Source organism: Podospora bellae-mahoneyi, mitochondrion, assembly GCF_035222275.1.
Source record: "Podospora bellae-mahoneyi strain CBS 112042 mitochondrion, complete sequence, whole genome shotgun sequence".
Classification (NCBI taxonomy): Eukaryota; Fungi; Ascomycota; class Sordariomycetes; order Sordariales; family Podosporaceae; genus Podospora; species Podospora bellae-mahoneyi.
The window spans coordinates 51631-76041 of NW_026946358.1; the positions used below are offsets into that span (position 1 = coordinate 51631).

At 31.3% G+C, this 24411-nt stretch overlaps 6 protein-coding genes and 22 non-coding genes across 28 annotated transcripts, besides 5 other annotated features; all 28 read left to right on the forward strand. All coding sequences in view use genetic code 4, as the record gives it.

Moving 5' to 3' along the window:
* Positions 1 to 98: 98 nt before the first annotated feature.
* On the forward strand, positions 99 to 8955 carry rnl. The gene is made up of 4 exons: positions 99 to 750; positions 2302 to 4732; positions 7140 to 7276; positions 8535 to 8955. It is a non-coding gene; the product is annotated as a large subunit ribosomal RNA (ribosomal RNA).
* Positions 1572 to 2198: a mobile genetic element.
* QC761_0114500 (uncharacterized protein) lies at positions 5640 to 6515 on the forward strand (the record flags this gene model as incomplete). Its single annotated transcript has 1 exon — positions 5640 to 6515. The coding sequence occupies one exon, from the start codon at positions 5640 to 5642 to the stop codon at positions 6513 to 6515; it is 876 nt and encodes a 291-aa protein (XP_062727687.1).
* Positions 6594 to 6956: a mobile genetic element.
* Positions 7513 to 8319: a mobile genetic element.
* Positions 8956 to 8974: 19 nt separating the features above from the next.
* On the forward strand, positions 8975 to 9045 carry trnT(tgt). The gene has a single exon. It is a non-coding gene; the product is annotated as a tRNA-Thr (tRNA).
* An 11-nt stretch (positions 9046 to 9056) lies between these two features.
* Positions 9057 to 9128, forward strand: trnE(ttc). Its single transcript has one exon. It is a non-coding gene; the product is annotated as a tRNA-Glu (tRNA).
* Positions 9129 to 9302: 174 nt separating this feature from the next.
* Positions 9303 to 9375, forward strand: trnM(cat). Its single transcript has one exon. It is a non-coding gene; the product is annotated as a tRNA-Met (tRNA).
* Positions 9376 to 9459: 84 nt separating this feature from the next.
* On the forward strand, positions 9460 to 9530 carry trnM(cat). The gene has a single exon. It is a non-coding gene; the product is annotated as a tRNA-Met (tRNA).
* Positions 9531 to 9774: 244 nt separating this feature from the next.
* On the forward strand, positions 9775 to 9856 carry trnL(taa). Its single transcript has one exon. It is a non-coding gene; the product is annotated as a tRNA-Leu (tRNA).
* A 112-nt stretch (positions 9857 to 9968) lies between these two features.
* trnA(tgc) lies at positions 9969 to 10041 on the forward strand. Its single transcript has one exon. It is a non-coding gene; the product is annotated as a tRNA-Ala (tRNA).
* Positions 10042 to 10044: 3 nt separating this feature from the next.
* Positions 10045 to 10117, forward strand: trnF(gaa). The gene has a single exon. It is a non-coding gene; the product is annotated as a tRNA-Phe (tRNA).
* Positions 10118 to 10126: 9 nt separating this feature from the next.
* Positions 10127 to 10210, forward strand: trnL(tag). Its single transcript has one exon. It is a non-coding gene; the product is annotated as a tRNA-Leu (tRNA).
* A 58-nt stretch (positions 10211 to 10268) lies between these two features.
* trnQ(ttg) lies at positions 10269 to 10341 on the forward strand. Its single transcript has one exon. It is a non-coding gene; the product is annotated as a tRNA-Glx (tRNA).
* Positions 10342 to 10745: 404 nt separating this feature from the next.
* Positions 10746 to 10819, forward strand: trnH(gtg). The gene has a single exon. It is a non-coding gene; the product is annotated as a tRNA-His (tRNA).
* A 308-nt stretch (positions 10820 to 11127) lies between these two features.
* On the forward strand, positions 11128 to 11198 carry trnM(cat). Its single transcript has one exon. It is a non-coding gene; the product is annotated as a tRNA-Met (tRNA).
* A 270-nt stretch (positions 11199 to 11468) lies between these two features.
* Positions 11469 to 13139, forward strand: nad2 (NADH dehydrogenase subunit 2; the record flags this gene model as incomplete). Its single annotated transcript has 1 exon — positions 11469 to 13139. One exon carries the CDS (start codon positions 11469 to 11471, stop codon positions 13137 to 13139), a length of 1671 nt encoding a protein of 556 aa, XP_062727688.1.
* On the forward strand, positions 13140 to 13553 carry nad3 (NADH dehydrogenase subunit 3; the record flags this gene model as incomplete). The annotated part of the gene is made up of 1 exon: positions 13140 to 13553. The coding sequence occupies one exon, from the start codon at positions 13140 to 13142 to the stop codon at positions 13551 to 13553; it is 414 nt and encodes a 137-aa protein (XP_062727689.1).
* Positions 13554 to 13808: 255 nt separating this feature from the next.
* Positions 13809 to 13880, forward strand: trnR(tct). The gene has a single exon. It is a non-coding gene; the product is annotated as a tRNA-Arg (tRNA).
* A 303-nt stretch (positions 13881 to 14183) lies between these two features.
* Positions 14184 to 16161, forward strand: rns. The gene has a single exon. It is a non-coding gene; the product is annotated as a small subunit ribosomal RNA (ribosomal RNA).
* Positions 16162 to 16163: 2 nt separating this feature from the next.
* On the forward strand, positions 16164 to 16251 carry trnY(gta). Its single transcript has one exon. It is a non-coding gene; the product is annotated as a tRNA-Tyr (tRNA).
* A 238-nt stretch (positions 16252 to 16489) lies between these two features.
* cox3 (cytochrome c oxidase subunit 3) lies at positions 16490 to 17299 on the forward strand (the record flags this gene model as incomplete). Its single annotated transcript has 1 exon — positions 16490 to 17299. The coding sequence occupies one exon, from the start codon at positions 16490 to 16492 to the stop codon at positions 17297 to 17299; it is 810 nt and encodes a 269-aa protein (XP_062727690.1).
* Positions 17300 to 17339: 40 nt separating this feature from the next.
* On the forward strand, positions 17340 to 17411 carry trnK(ttt). The gene has a single exon. It is a non-coding gene; the product is annotated as a tRNA-Lys (tRNA).
* Positions 17412 to 17544: 133 nt separating this feature from the next.
* trnG(tcc) lies at positions 17545 to 17616 on the forward strand. Its single transcript has one exon. It is a non-coding gene; the product is annotated as a tRNA-Gly (tRNA).
* Positions 17617 to 17839: 223 nt separating this feature from the next.
* On the forward strand, positions 17840 to 17912 carry trnD(gtc). Its single transcript has one exon. It is a non-coding gene; the product is annotated as a tRNA-Asp (tRNA).
* Positions 17913 to 17921: 9 nt separating this feature from the next.
* On the forward strand, positions 17922 to 18002 carry trnS(gct). The gene has a single exon. It is a non-coding gene; the product is annotated as a tRNA-Ser (tRNA).
* Positions 18003 to 18041: 39 nt separating this feature from the next.
* On the forward strand, positions 18042 to 18112 carry trnW(tca). The gene has a single exon. It is a non-coding gene; the product is annotated as a tRNA-Trp (tRNA).
* Positions 18113 to 18284: 172 nt separating this feature from the next.
* Positions 18285 to 18950, forward strand: nad6 (NADH dehydrogenase subunit 6; the record flags this gene model as incomplete). Its single annotated transcript has 1 exon — positions 18285 to 18950. The coding sequence occupies one exon, from the start codon at positions 18285 to 18287 to the stop codon at positions 18948 to 18950; it is 666 nt and encodes a 221-aa protein (XP_062727691.1).
* Positions 18951 to 19094: 144 nt separating this feature from the next.
* Positions 19095 to 19166, forward strand: trnV(tac). The gene has a single exon. It is a non-coding gene; the product is annotated as a tRNA-Val (tRNA).
* A 262-nt stretch (positions 19167 to 19428) lies between these two features.
* On the forward strand, positions 19429 to 19499 carry trnN(gtt). The gene has a single exon. It is a non-coding gene; the product is annotated as a tRNA-Asx (tRNA).
* A 2188-nt stretch (positions 19500 to 21687) lies between these two features.
* On the forward strand, positions 21688 to 24177 carry atp6 (ATP synthase F0 subunit a; the record flags this gene model as incomplete). Its single annotated transcript has 2 exons — positions 21688 to 22274; positions 23970 to 24177. 2 exons carry the CDS (start codon positions 21688 to 21690, stop codon positions 24175 to 24177), a joined length of 795 nt encoding a protein of 264 aa, XP_062727692.1.
* Positions 22275 to 23969: a mobile genetic element.
* Positions 23030 to 23914: a mobile genetic element.
* Positions 24178 to 24411: the final 234 nt, after the last annotated feature.

Here is a 24411-nt window from a genome sequence, read left to right on the forward strand (position 1 = left end):
GTTAGAGCTTGCGCCTTTAGGCGTGGCGTGACACAAACTCCTCCCCCTCGTTATAGCTATACTAAGGGTATAAATACAGTATTAATTTATTGTAGAAATTAAAAAAATATAAATGAATTGTATATATCTTTTATATTATATCTAAGATATACAAGTATATAAAGAGACTATTATGGAAATACGTGCTATGTATTAAAGAGAGAAATTTAACTTATGTACATGAATAAAACATATGAACTCTTAGAGAAATTATTTAATAAACGAAGTGAATTGAAATATCTTATTAACTTCAGGAAAAAAAATCAAACGAGATTCTATGATTAGTGTGAACTAAAATAGAGTAGCCTATATAAATAAGTAAAATGGCCTAAAAGCTGTTTGAATTTATGGGGAACCTTCCTCAAAGGCTAAATATAATACATGAGCGACAGTGAAAAGTACCGTGAGGGAAAATTTTTTTGAAATAGTAGTTTTATAAGCAGCTCAAGCTGATAATAAAAAGCAAGAGCGTACCTTTTGCATAATGGGTCACCAAGTTAACATTAGATGCGAGCTAATTATCTTGATTTGATAGATGACATGCATAGTTAAACCGATCATTAAAATAATGAATAGTGTCTAAAGTTAGACCCGAAGCCTAGTGATCTTACTATAGTCAGGGCTATAAAGGTCCGAACGGGTTATCGTTGCAAAGATATCCGAAGAACTATGGTAAGCGAGTGAAAGACAACACTGACTAGGATAGCTGGTAAAAAAATAGCCTAAGCAGCTATTTAGGCCAGTTTGTAGAAGTGAACCTTCTGCTATAAACCTTCAAATTGCGGGAAAGCCCTAAAGCAATTTCAACCAAACAGACGTGGTAACATAGTTTGTGGCACAGGTAATGACTCGTGGTACGGTAAAATCGAAATTGATACGCGTAAGTGAAATGGGTAATCCGCAGCCAAGCACCAAATATTAGGCAGGCTTCTAATCCCTCCGGATTATGAAATAGAGCTCGATATATGGTGTGCTGTTCATCGACTAGATGTAGGTTGGCGCAAGCTTAAGATATAGTCAAGCCTCATCCGAAAGGATGCAGGGCATTAAAGTAGTTTTTTATTAACATTTACTGCATATGAAATATGCCAACAATACCCGCCTTAATGTAGTATATTCAAACTTCATTATTTTCTGTACAAGCAGCTGTAACCAGCTACTTGCAGATATAATAGCCGACAAGTTATTATGAATAGATACCCGTAGCAGCTACAAGCAAGGTACACTGTAGAAAGGTACTCGGGCCATTGGAAGGCTAGCACCCTACCCCAGTGATAGAATTGAAAGAATAACCTCTGAAGTAATTGAATATATTCATTAATATATAAAATAAAAAAAAAAAAAAATAAGCTACTAAAATATACTTCTTTCTACATACAAATATTAAACAGCTATGCTGTTATTTTTCATCAAGTCGGATGTTAACCTTTCTATGGTAAAACCAGTAATAACTTACTATAATAGCGAGCTTGAGAAAGATCGTATATTAAAAAAAATAAAAATAAATCGGTAGTGTATCGTTGAACTAACAATGTAAATCAAAAACATATATTGGTAGTTCCTCTAATTTTTCTGTAAGATTATACAAATATTATAGTGTTAAACATATAATGAAGTATAATACAGCTATACATAATGCTCTTTTAAAATATGGACACTCAAACTTTACTTTAGATATTCTTGAGTACTGTGAAGGTGTAGATCCCATAACAAGAGAACAATATTATTTAGACTTATTAAAACCTGAATATAATATATTAGAACAAGCAGGTTCATCATTAGGATTTAAGCATAGTAAAGAAACTTTAGAATTTTTTAAAAATGAGCGTAAAGTGAGTGAAGAAACACGAAAGAATCTATCATTAGCTGCAACAGGTAGAATCTTAACTGAAGAAGATAAAAATAAAATATCTAGCTCACGTAAAGGTATAAAACTTTCAGATGAGACACGTGCTAAAATATCGGCAGCGGCTATATCACTTAACGGTGTAGCAGTTATAGTTAAAAATCTTATTACTTCAGAAGTAATAGAATATACAAGTTTAACTGAAGCAGCTAAAGCTATAGGTGTAAGTAGAACTGCTGTAAAAAAAGCCATTATCTCTGAAAAACCAATAAAAAAAATATATAGTTGTAAGCAAGCAGGCCACAAAAAATAAAATATAAAAAAGTACTTTACTGCCCGTTAAATGGATAGTTTATAACTATTTAGGGAGAAGGACCTCGGCTTTATCCTTAATTAGGATTAAAGAGGTAGATCTGTTTCTGCGAAACCTATAAAAGTAGGCAGTTTAAGTAACATCTTAGTAGGTACAGAACTTTATCTCAGACAAGATGTATATTCTCATATGGATAAGTAAGGCGCGGCGCGGCGAAAGCTCTTCCTCGCTATTTATCTATTTATATGAAATACATTTTATTTGTATACATCGGGGGATCGTGAAGATTTTATCGGTGAGTATGTAGACTCGGAATGACAAAGATGGTTCTTGAATTATCGGACATAGAATGCTAAGGTTGTATGTCAAAAGGGAAACAGCCCAGAACAAAGAAATAGTTAAGGTTCCAAAATTATTATTAAGTGAAATTAAGAGGGTTTTTATATAAGTCGACAAGAAGATAGGCCTGGAAGCAGCCATATTTTAAAGACCTCGTAACAGAGCACTTGTTAAATCTTAAAAGCATCGAAAATTTATCGGATCTAAATAATATACCGAAACTTTGTCCACAAATGACCATAATAAATTAAATTATGGTCATTTTTGTGGGGTAGCAGAACGTTGAGTTAATATTTGACTTTTCTTTTTTAAAGAAAAATATAGGACAACTCAAGTGATAATGGTGACATGAGTAACAAAAAAGAAGGGCTATGTAAATTATAATATAATATAATATTATATTATATGTTAAGCTCTCTCGCCTAAAGCTTATGGAAAGAGTTTTAAAAAAGTAACGGCCTCTAAGTTGATAATACTTATATTATTGCGATGAGAAAATCTAATTACTTTAGACAACATTTAACCTTCAAGGCACGGGCAAGCACCTCGAAAAATTTATTTTTTTTGAGGAGCTTGCAACCGCGCCTTGTAGGGAGTGAAAAATGTGCTGGAAAAAAAAAGTAACCGATCTGATTTTCTTTATAAAACTAAGTGGGTGACACTACTCATGCATGCAAACTACTGCGTAGTCAAGCCAGCATGTAATACGTAGTACCACTCGCTTAATTAAGGAAATAGGAGAAGGAAATACCGTACCTAGAAACTGAAACAAGTAAGCTAGTAGAGAATACGAAGGCGTAATGAGGTAACAATCATAAAGGAACTCGGCAAACTAACTACCGTAACTTAGGGATAAGGAGGGCTCATTAGTCTCGATTAATACGAGTAAAAAGGAAGAAGCATGAAATATTGTTGTACGACTGTTTAATTAAAACAAAGCACTTTGCATAAAGATGAAAATCTAGGTATTGAGTGTGATCTCTGCCCGATGCCGGCTGGTTAACGAATTAACTATATTGATAAAAGTATGGTCTTAGAGGAACCCCCGGTTAATGGCGGCCTTAGCGTGAGGGTCCTAAGGTAGCGAAACGCCTTGGCCGTTAAATGCGGTCTTGCATGAATGATGTAACGATACAACAGCTGTCTCTATGATTGACTCAGTGAAATTGGAATAGCAGTGCAGATACTGCTTACCTCTAGTTAGACGAGAAGACCCTATGCAGCTTTACTGTTACTAATTATTGAATATGATCCCGGCTATTCTGAGTGTATAAGGTAATTGATAAAATATAATTGAAACACCTTTATTATTCCATCATATTATAATTTATTTATTTTAAATTTATCTTAGATTTTTATACTATACTAAACGTGCTAGTATGGAAATCAGTGTAGCTATATGCGGAACTAAATAAGAAAGTCAACCGAAATAAATAAATCAAACTACAAGGACGGCGCTATATATAGCTCGTCGTCAAAATACGTATCAGTATGGTGTGATAAGGCAATTTTGTGGCGCAGCTACATAGCTGCACCGCTAGTTAGTTGACACCTCACTATGAAGTTACTAATTTAGGAACTTCGTAGTTTACTCATACCAATACAATACGTATTTATAAGGTAGAACAATTGTTAGGAGACAGTTTATGCGGGGCACAGACCCCATAAAGAGTAAATGGGTGTGTCTAATAATAAAAAAATTTATGTTTGCAATTTTTTATAGTAATCCTATATTTAATCATGTATGTTCTATTCATAGAATATAATATGAATGAATTCGATTCATTTATAATATAGTCCTTGGGTACAGTATAAAAATTATATATGTATTTTTGCAATATAATTTCCATGAAATTAGGAGGTAAGATTTTATTTATAGTGAAATTAGACGTAATAAAGTAAATATTATGAGATAGGCGCAAGCTCGAGGCACAAGTTCTGGCGCAAGCTCTGGCACCTCGAGTTTGCACCTCTCTAATATTTTACTATAGTTATTATTTAGTGCTGCTACGCTTAAATTATTTTAAGTGTAAGCTTTTAAATAATAAAAATGTTTGTTACTTATAAAGCTTAATGGCTTAATCTTGCCTTACTGTTTGATTAACAACAAATCTTACAGTCGCGTAAGCGGGGCATAGGATCACAAGATACAAAAAGGAGAGATCTTGGATTATTGGAAAAGCTACGCTAGGGATGTTTGTCCTTCAATATTTATATTTATGTATACGAAGTCCGCATACAGACGTATAGACATACATACTACGTTAGGGATATTTGTACAGAAGTATGTCTGCATAAATATCATACGAAGTATGAAATCGGCTTACGTACGCAATAAATAATTGATAATATATTGGGTTAATTTCAAAAATTACTTTTAAGGCTGGGGTGATATATAGCTGTATACAGCTCGCTCTAGAAAAAAAGTAAATTTGAAGCGAAATTTATCTCAGCATTATAAAGCAGCTAGCTGCTTTACATAAAGATAAAATCGTTCAACGACTATAAGGTGAGTAATGCTAACAATAATCCTTTATTAATACCCAACTTTCTTTTTTTTTTAATATGTAAAAAAATATAATAAATTATACATAGCATGAATAATAAAACTCCAAAGTTTTTATCTATTTTTTTGGCGCAAGCTCTTAATAAAGATAATAAAAAAATACCTTTTAAAAGTAAATCTGAAGTAGGAAAAAGATACTTTCCCCCTGTATCTAGGGAATGAAAAAATAGTATTTATGTATTTAATAAAAATAATATAAAAAATATGCCTATTTATGATTTAAATATTAATTTATTAATTAAAAGTTTTTTTTTAATTTGTATTTTAATCCTAAATTTTTATATAATAAATATAGATCATATAAAACTAGAAGTATTTCATTAAATAAAATATTTGCTAGTAAGGCAGAAGTAAAACATACTAATAATAAAGCAGTTATAACTGTATATGTCTATAACAGAGAAAAAATATCTTTATTAAAAAAAATAAAAAAATTAAACAAAAATCTTTTTAATTTAATAGCTAAATTTGCAGTTATTTTAAATAAGAAGGAAGGTGGCTGCATACGAAGTCTGGCTGCTTCTAATCCGGAGGATATGCAAACAAGCTATAGTTCTGATTTTAAGAATTTAGCTAAAGCTGATAACCAACCAGTAGCCCTACGAAGTCTGCAAGAAATTTTTAAATATGAAAAAACTCTAACTAAATCTTTTTTAATTAAAAACTTAAGACTTCTTAGAAAATATAAATTAAGACTAAATCTTAATAAATATAAATTTGAAGAAAAACTTTTATATAAATTGAAAAATTTTATAGTAAAATATTATAATAAGAAAGTTGAATTTAATATTGTAAATATTAGATCGGTGGTATTTCATAGTGATTTTTTCACTAATATTTTACTATCTAAATTAAAAAATAGAAGAGCTAATATATTAAGAACGATGGATACTATTTTAAATAAGGTAGTTTTACCTAAAGTAAATAGAATAATAGAAAAAAGTTTTCATATAAAAGGTATAGATTTTAAATTATTAGAAAATAAATATCTAAATACTAAAATAAGTTATATACTTAGAGGGGGCAAGCTCGATAAGAATTTATCTAAATTCTTAAATAAGTTATTTTATAACGTTATGAGTGCCGCTGCCACAGCAGCAGCTTCACACCAGTGCCTTAATAAAGATTATTTAAAAATATATGAAATAATTTTTAATTCTATAAATTATAAAAATATGGGCGGTGTAAGATTAGAAGCTAAAGGTAGATTAACTAAACGATATAGAGCAGATAGATCTCAATTTAAAGTAAGGTGGAAAGGAGGTTTGAAAAACATTGATTCTTCATATAAAGGATTATCATCTATAAATATGAGAGGTTTTGTTAAACCTAATATTGATTATTCAATACTAGCATATAAACGTCGGATTGGTGCTTTTGCAGTAAAAGGTTGAGTGTCAGGTAAATCTTAGTCTACATCAGCTACTTATAGTTCAGTTAATACGAGTATAGATTCATAGGCTGTCACAGGATTTTCTGATGCATAAGGTTCATTTAATATAACAGTTTATAATGATAATACTCGTTCTACTAGTTGAGCTATAAAATTACGTTTTAAAATTGAGTTACATAACCGGGATTTACATATATTAAATGAAATTAAAAAATTCTTTAATGGAGGAACTATCATAACGGATGAAAATAGTCAAATTAAATTTGAGTCTTTAAAAGAATTAGAGTTGATTATAAATCATTTTGATAAATATCCTCTAGTTACAAAAAAATTTGAAGACTATCTACTTTTTAGACAAGCTTATGTAATGTTAAAAAACAAAGAACATTTAACTGAAGTAGGTTTAAAAGAAATACGTAATATAAAATTATATATGAATAAAGGAAGAGTTTTAAGTTAAAAAGCAATGTGGAAGCTATAAATAAAAAAAAAATAGCGGAAAATAATAGGTTTGTATTTAGGGCGTAAACTCGTACATTAATTTTAGGTACGAGCCCCATCTGGTGAAAAAAAAATAAGAAATGAAGAAATAGTCTGAACCCTTTTGTAAAAAATGGAAATAAATTAAAATGATAACAAGTTGAACAGGCTAATTTGCGCAAGAGTGTACATAATGAGTGCGCGGTTTGGCACCTCGATGTCGGCTTAACTTATCCTCATGGATGCAGAAACTATGTAGGGTACGACTGTTCGTCGATTAAAAAGTTACATGAGCTGGGTGTTAGCCCTATAATATTGATACTTATATTAAGTAACAATGATTATGAATATTTCTGGATTAATTGCAAAAATATTTTTACCATATGATAATTATCAGTAATAATAATTTGCAGCGAAGTTTATCTTAGCATAAATAAAAGATAAAATCGTTCAACGACTATAAGGTGAGTAATGCTAACAATAAACCTTTAATAATATCCAAGCCTACCACCTAAGAAATACGTCAAAAATAAATTAAATTACAATATATGATGAATAAAACAACAATGATTAGATTTTTAAATTCTCTTAATAAATTAGAAGGGAATAAGAAAGAATATCGCGGTAAATCAAAGCTACCTGTATATTTAAATGATGTTCTCATAGGGTTACTTTTAAGTGATGGACATTTAGAAAGAACTTCACCAACGAGTGCAGTTCGTCTTTCTGTAAGTTTTGGAGCTAAACATTCTTTATACTTGCGTCACTTATATGATCTATTTGAACCTTATACAAATACAGGGCCAGCCTCTATCAGCGTAACTAACAGAAAGACTAAAACAAGTCATGAAGTTATAAGGTTTAAAACTGTAAGTTTACCACAATTGGTGTATTATCATCAACTATTTTATGAATTAAATTCACAAGGTAAATTAATAAAAATTGTACCTTGTAATATAGTAGAGCTTATGTCTCCAGTGGTGTTAGCACATCTTATTATGGGGGATGGGAATTTAAAATTGCCTGACGAAATAATACGTATATACACTAATAGTTTTACTAAAGAAGAGGTCGAATTATTGTCTTTAGCTATAACTAAAAAATTAAATATACTAAGTAAAGTTGCTCATGATAGAAATAATCAGTATATGATAACTATTAGTAAAAGTCAATTACCACTGGTAAGAGAGCTTACTAAAGCTTATATGCATCCTTCTATGTACTATAAGCTAGGTTTAGAACCAGTTAACTTAGATTTTTTCGATACTGAGTATAAAAATATACCTGAACTAAACCAGTTTAGCTCAGATTGTTATGATTACAAAGATATATTTGATAAATAACTGGAGTGCATTTAGCTTGCACAGCTATTTATATGTTTTGTATTGGTTTTACAAGCAGCGTCTTGTACTTTGGTGTGATTTAGGATAGGTAGGTTAAGACATAGTCTGAACAGTATAGTGATATATTGAGCTAAGCTAAAATAAAAGATTATAGGTGAGGTATATTAGGGCGCAAGCTCCTCCCTTATTTTTTTTTAGAATAGTATAACAAGTTGTAAATACGTCGTGAGACAGTATGGTTTCTATCTTCTAGAGGGAATTAGAATATAACAAGGATTAATCTTGTACGAAAGGAACATGGGGTACTGTTGTATACCCAAAAGGTATGCCAATTTTATTAACCTCTGGTTTACCTGTTGTTTATGTGCCTTGTATTAATTTCTTTTTTTTCGACGTCGTACGAAAGAAAAAAAAGGAAAATGGGATGTTATAGTCACTAACTAAATAAATAACATAAGCATGGCAGGAAAGCTAAGTTAGTCAAAGATAAGTGCTGAAAGCATATAGGCACGAAGCTTGTCTTGGGATATTTCTTAAATATACGTAATATAATATTACGTCATTAGGCTTAATTTGCAAGAATCTAGAGATTTTAAGGTATTAAGTACTAATTTTATAGTAAACTATATAATTGATATATTTTATTTAAAGCCGAGTTAGCATAAAAGGAATGCAATTGTTTTGTAATCAATAGAAGTAAGTGCGATACTTGCACCCGGCTAGGAGTTATAAGGATTAGTAGTCAAGTGGTACGACATAGCTCTTTCAATGCTACCATCGCAGGTTCGATTCCTGCCTAGTCTATTAGGTAGGCGCAAGCGTACATACATAATGGCGAAGTATATCGAGGAGCTTGCGCTATATATATACAGCAGACGAAGTATAAATATCCCTACGTCAGGCGCGGAGGTTTACTTACGACGAGTTATATATATATAACCCTACGTATGTATGCCCAGCACCGTCATTCTTTTTATTGAGGCTATAGCTCAATTGGTAGAGCGTACTGCTCATAACAGTAATTATAAGTGTTCAAGTCACTTTAGCCTTATGGCTGTATATTCAGCTGCAGACGACTTCGTCGTGCGCTTTAACTTTTAAGTGTATGACGAAGTCGTCTGCAGCAAAAGTTTTTAATAATGCGGGTTGGTGTAATAGAAACATTTTTGGCTCATGCCCAAAAGACAAGGGTGCAAATCCTTTATCCGCATCTGTATATAGATATAGATTTCAGGCTGGCTTGGCGGCTACGCCACAGGAAGTATGCGGCGCTATATATATCGCTATATATAGCGGCGCAAGCTCCTCCTCGAGCTTGCGCCCTCCTCCTTTAATATGTAATATGAGCATGCGCTTTAGACTGGTGCGACATATAGCGCTGGGCACACAAGCTTCCTGACGAAGTATGTCGGGCGCCATAAAATGTAAGGCTGCTCTTATTTATATCTTTATTATATCCGAGTGCTGGAATGGTAGACAGTGCAAGCTTAAGTTTTGCTGGTTAATAGCCGTGAACGTTCAAGTCGTTCCTCGGATATTATATAGTTCTGGGTGCTATATATAGCGCAAGCTCCTCCTCCTCCTCAGGGTTGAGATGTTGCTACTTGCGCTAAATATTTTAAGCGTACGGCGAAGTCGTCTGCACATAAGGGGATATAGTCTAATTTGGTAAAACGCTGACTTTGCACGTCGGATTTTCAGGTTCAATTCCTGATTTCTCCATAAGCCTGAGAAGCTCAATTGGTAGAGCAGAGCATTGAAGCTGCTTTGGTTGTAAGTTCAAGTCTTACCTTAGGCATAAAATATAATGGATGTGCTGGAAATGGTAGACAGGAGCCGCTTAGGACGGTTTGGTTTAACGACTGTACAAGTTCAAATCTTGTCATCTATATTTTATAATATATAGAAAATTTAGGCTGCAGCTACTAAAGCTAAAGCTCTTTATTGAGTATGTTGTGGACTAATGGGTAAGTCATAAATTTTTGGTATTTACAATTGAGTGTTCGAATCACTCCAACATAATTTTTTTCTATCCGAGCTTGCGTCCTGGCGAAGTATGTCGGGGGGGGGCGTGCGATATACCGCACGAAAAAGATTAAATGGATTTTTCGTGCGGTATATCGCGCGCACAAGCTCAGAAAATTTATAATTAGGTTAGTAGTGCTATGTTTATACGCTACACAGGCGCAAGCTCTAATTATTGCTATAATATACTTATATTTAAGCTGCAATTGTGGCTTCGCAGCTTCGCGTGCTAAAGTTCTAAAAAAAAATAAACCTCGTATTTATTATATAATAAATATTCTAAAGCTTATAGAGCTTGTGCGCGATATATACCACACGGAAAATATGAGAATATTAATATTGAGAAGGAGCTTGCTTGCGCTATATATAGCGCAAGCTCCTCCTCGCTCTTATTATTTTAAGGATAATATAGCTCAATAGGTAGAGCGACTGTATGTGGCACAGTAGGTTCTCTGTTCAAATCAGAGTATTGTCCCTTTATTGTTTTTAGGAGGAGGAGCGCGGTGCTATATATAGCACCGCGCTCCCTATCCTTTTTTTCCTTACGCTAAGGACTAGCACTACCTGCACACGATTTCTTGCGACGTATACGCTAGTATAACTAAGTCGTACGTACTACGTACTCCTTATATATTTAGGGTGCTGGGCTTACATACGTACGGCTATATATATAGATCTATAGCTCGTTATCTGTACGCGACGTAGTATGCATACATACCGTATGCATACTACGTCGCGCGAGCTCCTCCTCGTGTGTGCGCAAGCTCTAATATAATAAAGTAGGCCCGGGTAGTTTAAAGGTAAAACCTTAATTTCATACGTTAAAGATGAGAATTCGATTTTCTCCCCAGGTTAGTTGATTGGTTGGCTGATTGGTTGGTTGATTGGTTGGTTGATTTTTAGAATGAGGAGTTTTTATATGTTTTTATAGGAGCTTGCACGACTTCGCCATATAAGGTGGTGGCAGACATACATATATGTCACCGTACGTATGCGCCGTATTTATTTGAGTTATAACAGTAAAGAGCATCACATCGTTGCTTATTATTTAAGCAAGCTCGCTAATTATTAGCCGTTCAAGCTTGCTTAAAATAATAAAGCCTTAAATTTTTTTTTTTTATTTTATGATATTTATAAGTATAATAGGATTATTACTGTCGAATGCCGTTACTTTAAGGCAGGATATGTCGGTTAACTTCAACCGAATTGCTCTTATAGATTTGATTTATTGTATTTTACATGATACAATGAGTTTGTCTATAATTAATAAAGGTATTGGGCTACATGGAGGTTTATTACATATTACTAATATAACATTAATATTTCATATATTTATTTTTTTTTTAAGTATATTAATATTACAATTAACGAGTTTCTACCCCCGAAAAGCCTGAATACCTGAACATTCATCATTAAAAGATATAATTTATCAAAAATTTTTAAATTATAGAACCAAAATTTTTAATAAAATGGGGGAACATATGAAAATTATCGAATATCCTTTAATATTATTATTTGTTATCAGTGGAGCAGTCTTTTTAATGTCTACGAATGATTTAGTTTCTATATTTCTTTCTATTGAATTGCAAAGTTATGGCTTGTATTTATTAAGTACTATTTATAGAAATTCTGAATTATCTACAGCAGGGGGTTTAATTTATTTTTTATTAGGTGGTTTAAGCTCGTGCTTTATTTTATTAGGTACAAGTTTATTATATATTAATTCTGGTACTACAAGTCTGGATGGGCTTTATATACTTAATAGTATAAGTGATGTAAAAGATGGTGCTGCGGATATGCCTGCTTTAACTTCATGGTATAAATCATATTATTTAAATTTTGCTTTACTAGTATTTAGTATAGGGTTTTTATTTAAAGTAAGTGCAGCACCTTTTCATTTTTGATCTCCTGACGTATATGATGCTATACCCACTATAGTTACAACATTTGTGGCTATAATAGCTAAAATTTCTATTTTTATATTTTTGTTAGAATTAGTTTATCATACAAATAATTATTTATCAGAATTTAGTTGAACATACCTTTTATTAATAAGTTCTCTTTTTTCATTAATAATTGGAACTGTTGTTGGTTTGACACAATTTAGAATTAAGAGATTACTTGCGTACAGTACTATCTCTCATGTAGGTTTTATATTATTAGCTTTAAGTGGTTGTAGTATAGAATCAACACAAGCTTTTATATTTTATTTAATACAATATTCTATAAGTAATTTAAATGTGTTTATTATAATAATTACTATAGGGTTTTCTTTATATGGTTATATAACAACAAATAAAGAATATAAAGATTTATTAGATAAAAATAACTCTCCAATACAAGTAATTAGCCAATTAAAAGGGTATTTCTATATAAATCCTTTATTATCTTTAAGTTTAGCTATCACAATTTTCTCTTTTGTGGGTATACCACCTCTAGTAGGGTTTTTTGCCAAACAGATGGTATTAAGTGCTGCTTTAGATAATGGTTATATTTTCTTAACTTTAATTGCAATACTTACTAGTGTAATTGGTGCAGTTTATTACTTAAATATAATAAAAAAAATTTTTTTCTATTTACCTGATCATAGTATAAATCCTTCTATAGGTGAATTTTTATTTAAAAAGGGTTTAATCTTTGAAGCTGGGGATTTTAAGGGTAGAATTACACTTATATCTAGCCCTTTTTCTATTACAATTTCTATAATTACATTGGTAATATTATTATTTATATTTATGAATAAAGAATGATTAAGTATGGGTACCATATTGGTACAAGTTTTATTTAGTAATTAAATGAGTAGTATGACATTATTTATTTTATTTGTATCTATAATTGCTTTACTTTTTTTATTTATTAATTTAATATTTGCTCCTCATAATCCTTATCAAGAGAAGTATAGCATATTTGAATGTGGTTTTCATAGTTTTTTAGGGCAAAATAGAACACAATTTGGTGTTAAATTTTTTATTTTCGCTTTAGTATACTTATTATTAGATTTAGAAATATTATTAACTTTTCCTTTTGCTGTTAGTGAGTATGTCAATAATATTTACGGTTTAATTATATTATTAGGGTTTATAACTATTATAACTATAGGTTTTGTTTATGAATTAGGTAAAAGTGCATTGAAAATTGATAGTAGACAGGTAATAACAATGACAAGGTTTAATTATTCTTCAACAATAGAGTATTTAGGTAAAATATAAATTTGGACTTTATTTTATAAAATGCCAATTTTGTACTTCTGCTGATTATTTAATTTGTACTTCGAGCTTACGCCGAAGCACGAAGTAGTGCTAATATTTAGCGAAAGGCAAAAAAAAATTTTTTTTAGGTGTAAGCTCTATAAATTGTAAATAATATATTATATACCTATATATAGCTGTTTATGTTTAATATTAATAAAATTAATGCGGGTGGCGGCATATGTTGGCTAGCTAAAAAGTCACCTTTTATTTTTTTTCCCATTAGCTCAATGGTAGAGCAGAATACTTCTAATATTACGGTTTTTAGTTCGAGTCTAAAATGGGAATCATTATTTATCCTTATACTTTTAAAGGATATACAGTTATTATATTACTTTTTTTACTGATCTGATATTTATGGCTTTACTTTTAAATTTATTTAGTAGATAATTCGCCCCCCTTTTCTTTACTCAGCCTGATTTTTTTTTTCATGCTATATCTGAGTCTTCGTACGGGATATTTATACTTCGTCTGCGCTATATATAGCGAGGAGCTTGCGCTATATATAGCGCAAGCTCCTCCTCGACATACTTCGTCAGTATGTATGTATGCTTGCGCCCTCCTCGCTCTAAAGTATCTTAAAATATATTAGTGATGTTATTGTAATTTAATTTAATTTAATTTATAATATCATTAATTGATAAAGTGGTGTTAAATAAGGCGCGGCGCAAGCTCGCCTTTACTCACTTTAACCAAAGTTGAGTTTGGTGATGGCTCTGATTGAACACTGTCCAAATACTTGACACATGCTAATCGAACGTTTAATTAAATTTTACAGTTGCAGTAAAGTTATTCTTTCCTTTCTGTAAAACTGGTTATTAAGGAGGTTTAAATTTAGGGTTTATTCTCCTCTATTTATAAGGTTAATCTCTCTAAAGGGGTTTTTTTAATTAAAAGTGGTGTACAGGTGAGTATTATGGTTTTTTGTACTACCTAAAAGTAAAGGCAAATCCTTTATAGTAATAAAGAACGGTCATGTTCGCTTTTAGATGAAGATAAAAAATCTCGGGGAAAGGTAGTTGTTAAGGTAATTGCTTAACAAGCCTAGTATTCTCTTAGTCGAAGCTGAGAAAGGTTGATCGACCACATTGGGGATGAAAAAATCCCAAGGCAAACGAAGTACAGCAGTGAGGAATATTGGTCAATGGCCTAACGGCTGAACTGGTAACTTGGAAGAATGGCTCCATAAAAATGGAGTTAATCGATTTATCGAATAAAATTCTGTATACATACCTATAATGACGGTATGTACATCTTGTCTTGACCAATTGCGTGCCAGCAGTCGCGGCAATACGTAAGAGACTAGTGTTATTCATCTTAAATAGGTTTAAAGGGTACTTAGACGGTAGAATTTGCCTTAACGGGAACAATTTTACTAGAGTTTTATATAAGAAGATCTTACTCTAGAGTGTAGAGTTGTAATTCATTAATACCTAGGGGACTGGTAAAGGCGAAGGCAATCTTTTATATAAAAACTGACGTTGAAGGACGAAGGCTTAGGTCACAAAAAGGATTAGATACCCAAGTAGTCTTAGCAGTCAATTATGAATGCCATAGGTTAGATATAGTTAAATACAAAAAGGGCGTAAGCTCGTATTAAATTTTACCATCTAGTCTATAAATGAAAGTGTAAGCATTTCACCTCAAGAGTAATGTGGCAACGCAGGAACTGAAATCACTAGACCGTTTCTGACACCAGCAGTGAAGTATGTTATTTAATTCGATGACCCACGAAAAACCTTACCACAACTTGAATATAAAAAAATGCTATCTACTACCATCACTTATTTAAAGGTAGCGGCGCGGGGCGGCGAAAGCTCCTCCTCGCTCTAAATTTAAGTGTTAGGCGCAAGCTCTAAGATATATAGCTGGCTAAATATTATTTAGCTAACTATGCTTTTAGGTTATAGATTAATGCAAGTATTATACAAGTGTTGCACGGCTGTCTTCAGTTGATGTTGTGAAACTGTGGTTCGGTCCATGGAATTAACGAAAACCCTTGCTTTATTTGTAAATTATAAAATAAAGCAGTTCACCTGTATATGGGTTATGATAAAAGGGATCAAGACAAGTCCTCATGGCCTTGATGTTGTGGGCTATAGACGTGCCACATGTACCTAAACAAAGAGATGCAAAAATGTGAATTTTAGCTAATCTCCCAAAATAGGATAAAATTAGATATGGATTGTAGTCTGAAACTCGGCTATATGAATAAGAAATTGCTAGTAATCGTGGATCACCATGACACGGTGAATATAACTTCGGATTGGTACTAACCACTCGTCACATGCTGAAAGGAGTATGCGCAATAAGTTTGCTGTTCTGTATTAAACAAGAATAGATGACGGTGCAAGCTAGATTTTATTTTTTAATATGGGGCTCTTCGTATGTGTGACTCTGATTAGTGTAAAGTCGAAATACGGTTCGTGTAGTGGAAGTTGCACGGGACTTATTATACTTAACAATAAAAATTTTTATGAAAATCCTCAAATCAAATTTTGATTGATTTTTATATATATATAGGAATATATTCTAAATATCACTTGTTATATTTATTATATACTATATATAAGGAGAGTCCCGTTTGTTGGTATGACGGGTTAAGCTGTAAACTTAATGACTAATAAAGTCATCGAAGGTTCAATTCCTTTCTTTCCTACTATAAAGGGTGGACACACACGCCTTTATAAAAATTGGTTAGGCGTACTGCATACATACATACTGACGAAGTATGTATGTCTGCTATATAAATAAAAAAAAATTTTTTTTATTAAAAAGATAATAATATACTAGCCTTTTTTGCTCAAAACAAAACAAAACAAAACAAAAAAAAACAGAAAAAAAACAAATAAATCAAATCAAGTAAAAAAATAAAAAAAAAAAAATAAAACGATAAAATGACTAATTTAATTAGAAGTAATTTTCAAGATCATCCGTTTCATTTAGTATCTCCATCTCCATGACCCTTATATACTAGCGTTAGTTTATTAAATTTAGCTACTAGTGCTGCTTTATCTATGCATAATTTTAATAATAGTTATTATTTATTTTTTATCTCTTTAATATTAGTTATTTCATCTATGGCTTTCTGATTTAGAGATATAATATCAGAAGCTACTTTATTAGGGGATCATACATTAGCAGTACAAAAAGGATTAAATTTAGGTGTTATACTTTTTATAGTATCTGAAGCACTATTTTTTTTAGCTATATTTTGGGCTTTCTTTCACAGTTCATTGACACCTACTGTAGAATTAGGATCTCAATGACCACCTATAGGTATTGAACCTATAAATCCTTTTGAATTACCTTTACTTAATACAGTAATACTTTTATCTAGTGGTGCAACAGTAACATACGCTCATCACTCTTTAATTCATGGGGAAAGAAAAGGAGCTTTATATGGGTCTATTATTACTATATTACTAGCTATAATATTTACAGTATTCCAAGGAGTTGAGTATAATGTTTCATCTTTTACTATTAGTGATGGTGCTTTTGGTACATGTTTTTATTTTGGGACAGGTTTCCACGGGTTCCACGTGATAGTTGGAACAATATTTTTAGCGGTAGCTTTATGAAGAATATTTGCTTACCATTTAACTGACAACCATCATGTAGGTTTTGAAGGTGGTATTTTATATTGACATTTTGTGGATGTAGTTTGACTTTTTTTATATGTTTCAATTTATTATTGAGGTTCTTAGTAGATTATTCATCATTTCCAAATTAACACCAATATACAAAAGGATCTTAGTATAATGGTAATACATGTGACTTTTAATCATTCGGTCATCGGTTCGAATCCGGTAGATCCTATATATAATGTATATTCTTAATTTTTTTTGCGTAGTACTACGTACGTAGTACTGCGTATTGCATATAGTATACTGCTGATCCCTTTGCATGCGAAGCCTAAATAAGTATGCCTACATAGCATTAAGCTAATGCTGCGATATTAGTCTAATTGGTAAAACGTCCATCTTCCAAATGTTCTTTGTGAGTTCGAATCTCACATATCGTATATTAAATTTACGGTGCAAGCTCTTTTACTATCTTTCTAGAAGGAGCACGGTGTACGTACGAAGTCGCCTGCAGCCACGTCATACCACACCGCACCACACTCACTTTATTTTGAGGAGGAGGAGCTTGCGCCTCGCTATATATAGCGCCGTATACATATAGACATACTTCGTCAGTACGTATGCAAGCTCTAAGCTCGATTTAGTGTTAATAACTTAACTTAAGAATTAGTAACTTAATTGGTAGAGGGTTTCCTTGTCACGGAAGCAGATGCCGGTTCGATGCCGGTCTAGTTCGTACTTTATGGGAAAAGTTGCCATAGGTAAGGTAAGATATTTGCTAAATATTGTGTTTAAGCACCTGGGTGTTCGAGTCACCTCTTTTCCGTTAGTTAAATTCCTTGTAAGGCGCAGCCTAGCACACATAAAGAGTATAGTTTAAAGGTAAAACAGAAAGCTTCAACCTTTAATTTCTTAGTTCGAGTCTAAGTGCTCTTGTTCCAGGTGCAAGCTCCCTTTGGCTGTATAACTTTCTTAAATATTTTGGATCACTTCGAGCCTACACCTGGGAATAAATAACCCTATGGTTGATGATACTGGGTGGTGAGTATCACGTACAGACGTATGTCTGTACTTATCCTCTTAATAATAAATATTAAAAATATTATTTATGAATAGTAACTATCCCTTATTTTGAATAAACGAAATTTTAACAAATGGTTTTGTTGAATACATATTAGATATATTTTCAATAATGGCTTTTCTTACAGGAATATACGTTATTTTAACTAAAAACCCTATTGTATCCGTATTATTTTTAATACTATTATTTGGAGGTATTTCCTCTTATTTGAATATAATAGGTCTAAATTTCATAGGTTTATCATATATAATAGTATATATAGGTGCTGTATCTATATTATTTTTATTTATCTTGATGTTAATAAATATTAGAACAAGTGAACTTCAAAGTAATACTAGTAATAGTATTCCTTTAACAATATTTATTGGAATTATATTTAGTAATTTTTTATTTCCAATGTTACCTTATGATATTGCCATGTTAAGTAATTTCTATAATAACTATTTTAGCGAGGATTTTTATACAATAGATGTAAATATAAATGATAATAATTTGAATAATTTATACAACAATGTACTGTATTTTATGACTAGTGTAATATGGGATGGATCTGTAATAGACTTTAATCATATAACAGCTATAGGTAATATAATGTATACTATTTATAATATATGATTAATAATCGCTAGTTTTATACTTTTACTAGCAATGGTGGGATCAATTGTTATAACAATAAAACAAAGAAAAATTTAGGTGGGTGCAAGCTCGACGTCGGGCGAAGTATGTCTGTATATATGCGGCGCATATATATAGGGAGGCGCAAACTCCTCCTCACTCTATAATTAAAAAAAAATTTTTTTACCATAATTTAAAAGAAATTTTTTTACCATAATTTAAAAGAAATTAGCTCAACGGTAGAGCAACCGTTTTACACACGGAAGGCTATGAGTTCGAATCTCCTATTTCTTACAAGGCTGGTGCGATATGATTTTGCACCGCGCCTGGATAAAATGAGACTTAAAAAAAGATATAATAAATTAAAGTATAAAAGTAAAACACGATGCCCGGGTTATGCACGTAGGACGGCGTTGGACGTGCTTACCGCTGGTCTGCGGGCATTATATATAATATCGACGTGGGATATATAGACATACTTCGTCGTCTTACAGACGTACTGACGAAGTATGTCTGTATGCCTGCAGTTACATATTCATTAAAGTTTACACTTAAAGCCCCTATAGCTCAATGGTAGAGCATAATACTGTTAATATTATGATAGATGTTCGATTCATCTTGGGGGCTATGCCATTTAGTTAAGATTTAGTTGAATATTCATTTGGTGGGATCTACCGGATTTGAATCAATGACTTAATTTTTGACCTTTTCTTAACTATTGGCAGTGCTCGCTCGATATAAACAAACTATTAAAACATGAAAAATAAAAATACTAGGCGCAAGCTCCCTTTGACGGGATTAGCTCCGGGTGCGCAAGCTATGCAAGCTCTGGTGAAAAAAAATTATTAGGAATAAGTAGTTGTTAAGGTAATTGCTTAACAAGTTTGGGGTTTCTTAAATCCTATAATAGCTTATTGGATAATAGACAGCTAGATGACGAGCTTGCGCCTGGTAATTGTTGTTACATATTGCATATAACTTTCTTAAGTACTCCAGACTAGTTTCGCCGTCATCATCCTCATCTATTTAGAGGATGATGGTGATTAACCTACCGGATGATTAGTATTAGATACAGACAGACGTACAGACGTATGTCTGTACTTATTCTCTTAATAATAAATATTAAAAATATTATTTATGAATAGTAACTATCCCTTATTTTGAATAAACGAAATTTTAACAAATGGTTTTGTTGAAAATATATTATATATATTTATAATAATGGCTTTTCTTACAGGAATATATAGCATTATTGCAAATTTAATTAAATTTGTTATTAATTATATTAATATAAAGATTACTAAAATAATAACTCTAATAGAGAATTGATTAAAAAAAAGTGACTCTTCATTTGTTTATTTTATTCTGCTTTTATATCTTTTACTTAATATACATATTTCACTAAATTTTGTTCTATATTTTAGAATAGTAATCTTAGGTTTTATCTCTATTAAAAATATGGAGATAAGTACATTAATATCTTTCATAGATTATATTTCAGAAATAATAGCTAATATAATAGATAGAAATACTCTAAAGATGGGTGGTACTGATTCAGATTCTAACCCGTTAAGTCATGTTTATGAGTTTGCTAGTAAATCTTCTAAACCAAAAGAGGTAGAAAAAGCAATCCCAAATTTACCTGAAAATGTTCCTAAATACCCCGGTAAAATTGTAAAACCGGTACCTAATAATTTATTAGAAAAAAGAGGGCTATCATCTATGTCGGTTGAAATGCCATCTAATACTACAAATCCTTCTGATATAGAAAGGTTAAATAATTTATTGGAGGATATAAAAAAATCTTTAGAGTTATATGATAATCAATCTCTAAAATTTAGAAAACATATATCTGAGGTAAATAATAATGATCCAAATTGTGTTTATGATCCTAGATCTAAAGAATTATTCAAGGATTATATTAAATTAGTTGATCTTTTAAAAGATCAACAAAAAGATATGGGGAATAAAATTATAAATGAATTAAAAAATATTGACCCCAATATAAAACATAAATATTTTAAATAATATTTATATATATTGTACGTCGTTTGGCTTACTTTATTCAATTTAGGTCGATGAGTATTGTGTACGAAGTCAGCATGACTATAAATCAACCTACTTACCAGACGCAAGCAGAACTTGCACCATACTAAGCTGGGGGCGCTATATGTAAAAATGCGAAATCGACTAAAGGCAGGAATGCCCATTTGGTCATGGTCTGCGACCCGACTAAATATAATAAGAAATATAGTGATTTTTTAGAAAAGTTAACTTAGGGTAAAATATATTAAAAAGATAAAAATTTGGAATAATATGGAGAAAAATTAAAGGAATGAGCGATCGGTAAATAATATTATATTAAATAATTAATTCTAAATTGCTAACTTACAAGTTTCTAAATACCCCTTTTTTGTAGAAATATATTTACAACATTTAGTTTAAATTAATCCATATTAATAAAAAATTACATAAAGATCCTAGGATCTTTCTCGAAGGCGCAAGCTCTATATTTATATAAATATATTTAATAAGGCGCGAGCTCATATGTTTGCATACTACTGCTACATAGACGGCTGCTATACTTAATTAGTGATATGTTGTGCTTTTTTTTTATTTAAGGCGCAAGCTTTAAATTTAAGCTAAATATTTTAAGCACTGGCTTAAAAGCGAACTGCTGAGTGGAGCTTGCGCCTCCAAGTACATTATTGTAGGCGCAAGCTCCACTCATGACATTTTTTGGAGCTTGTTATAATAAACTTATATTAGAATAGATAGATCAGGTTTTTAAATTAAATTTACATAAAAAAGATATATGAATACTTTATTTAATACTGTTAATTTTTGAAGATATAATAGTAGTCCTCTAACTCAATTTGAAATAAAAGATCTAATAAGCATTGATACTCCTATTTTAGGGAATTTACATATTTCTATCACTAATATAGGGTTTTATTTAACAATGGGGGCTTTTTTTTTATTAATTATAAATTTATTAAGTACAAATTACAATAAATTAATTGGTAATAGCTGATCCATAAGTCAAGAATCTTTATATGCAACTCTTCATAGTATCGTAGTAAATCAAATAAATCCTAAAAATGGTCAAATATATTTTCCTTTTATTTATGCTTTATTTATATTTATTTTAATAAATAATTTAATTGGGATGGTACCATATAGCTTTGCTTCTACAAGCCATTTTGTTTTAACATTTGCTCTTAGTTTTACTATAGTTTTAGGTGCAACTATTTTAGGGTTCCAAAAACATGGATTAGAATTTTTTTCTTTATTAGTACCAGCTGGTTGTCCTCTAGGATTACTACCTTTATTAGTATTAATAGAGTTTATCTCGTACCTTGCGAGAAATATATCTTTAGGTCTTAGATTAGCTGCAAACATAAAAAATTGAGATTAGGTGCCTCATTTTGTTGTGTTAAAGAGCCAAACTCCAGGGAAGCCCTAAAGCTCTAATAACTAAAGATAAGACGGAAACTTCTTACCTGGCCTCATTAATGATTGAGGGTATAGTAATATAATTAGAGATTCTAGTAATAGAAATGGGTGATCGTGGATCTAAATCAGTAATAATTTAAAAGATTATTGTAAAAGAGCAACGAGTAGACGGTTCTTCCATTAGTTTAAACTAATGGTAAGGTGTACTCTAGTCGCCAGGAAAGCTGGTTCTTAGGAGAAACTAAGTAACCTAAGATTAAAGATATCACAATAGCCTATCCTTATTTTATAATATTTAATCCCTTTGTTTTATTCCCTCTAGGGGCTTCGCCACCTACAAGAATAATAATAAAGAATCGAAAAGGAAAATAAAGAAAGAAAATAACTACACTATCGTGTGTAGACTTATATAATCTTTCGATTATTTTCTCCGTAGTAGCCATGAAAAGTCTATACTGTGACACTTTACAGAAAGGATAAAGTATATAAATACCTTTATATAAAGGGGACAAAGTTTATATATACCTTTAAAGAAAGGATAAAGTTGTGAACGACTTATATTATCTTTGGCTAAAAATTCTACTAAGAGATCTGTCATCTCAGATTATTTTCACGTATATAATGTGAGATCGCGTAGCATAATTTTTCAATATAAAAATTATACCTTCTCTACGAATTGTTCCAGACCTATTGGCGTAAGAATGTTTTCAACTTCAAAAAGTGACAATTCCTCTTCCGCTCTAGCTATTTTCTCTGATGCGGACATAGACAAACTAAATATTCTTAACTATGTTAAAGGTAAATCTGGAATTTATATGTGAACTAACAAATTGAATGGTAAGAAATATGTAGGGAGTTCTGTGGATTTAAGACGTAGGCTTTCGGAGTATTACAATATAAACAGAATACTAAACGAAAAAAGTATGCCTATTAACGTAGCATTATTAAAGTATGGTTACACTAATTTTACTTTAACTATCTTAGAAATTTGCGACAAGGATAGTCTAATGTCTAGAGAAAAACACTTTTTTGAAGTGTACTCCCCCGAGTATAATATATTAAAAATACCCGGAAGCCCTTATCGAGGATCTGGATGAAAACATTCTGAAGCTACAATAGAGAGTATGCGTATAGCCGCATCTAAGACATTCAAATCTCCGGAATTTTTAACTAAATTATCTAAAGGTCAATCTAGTGGTATCGAAGTTGAGGTAACTGATTTGAAAACAAATACTACTACTACTTATCATGCCATTAGAGCTGCAGCCCGAGCTTTAGATATAGATAAGAGATATATTGAACATTACATTTACTTGAAACAAAATAAACCCGTTTTAGGTAGATATACTTTTAAATTAAACTTAAACTCAGATGAGGAAAGTAGAAATTTAATTCACAAAAAGGTTCAGAAAACCTCTATGAAAGTAGAGGTTACTAACGTTGACACTAAAGAAGTTACAGTATATTCTTCTATTTCTGCTGCTGCGAAAGCATTAGGTTATCGTCAGCCCAGTTTATCTTTATACTTAAAAGAAAATAGAAGTAAACCTTTTAAAGGAAAATATTTATTCAAATTAGTAGACTAGAATACTGTGGTATGTGTTAATAAATAGCCTAATATAAGGATGAATTTGTTGAACGACTTTCAGGTCATATGCTGTTACATATTTTAGCAGGTTTTACTTATAATATAATGACATCGGGTATTATATTCTTTTTCCTGGGTTTAATTCCTTTAGCCTTCATTATTGCTTTTTCTGGATTAGAGTTAGGTATTGCCTTTATACAGGCTCAAGTTTTTGTAGTATTAACAAGTGGATATATAAAAGACGCACTTGATCTACATTAAAATAAAATGCGGAAAAAGTTTTTTAGTTTTTTTAGAGTTTGCGCCCGTAGCTTTAAGACTTTATAATTTTTGTTTTTACCTGAAATGTTTTAGTTTATTACCTCCTGTATTATTTATATATGTGCGCATTAACACAGACTTGGATATACCAATTTGATTATACCTAAGTATTGCCTTCTTATTTCTTTTATTTTCTTTAGTGCTTGCATAACTTGCGCACCCTTAGTATACAAA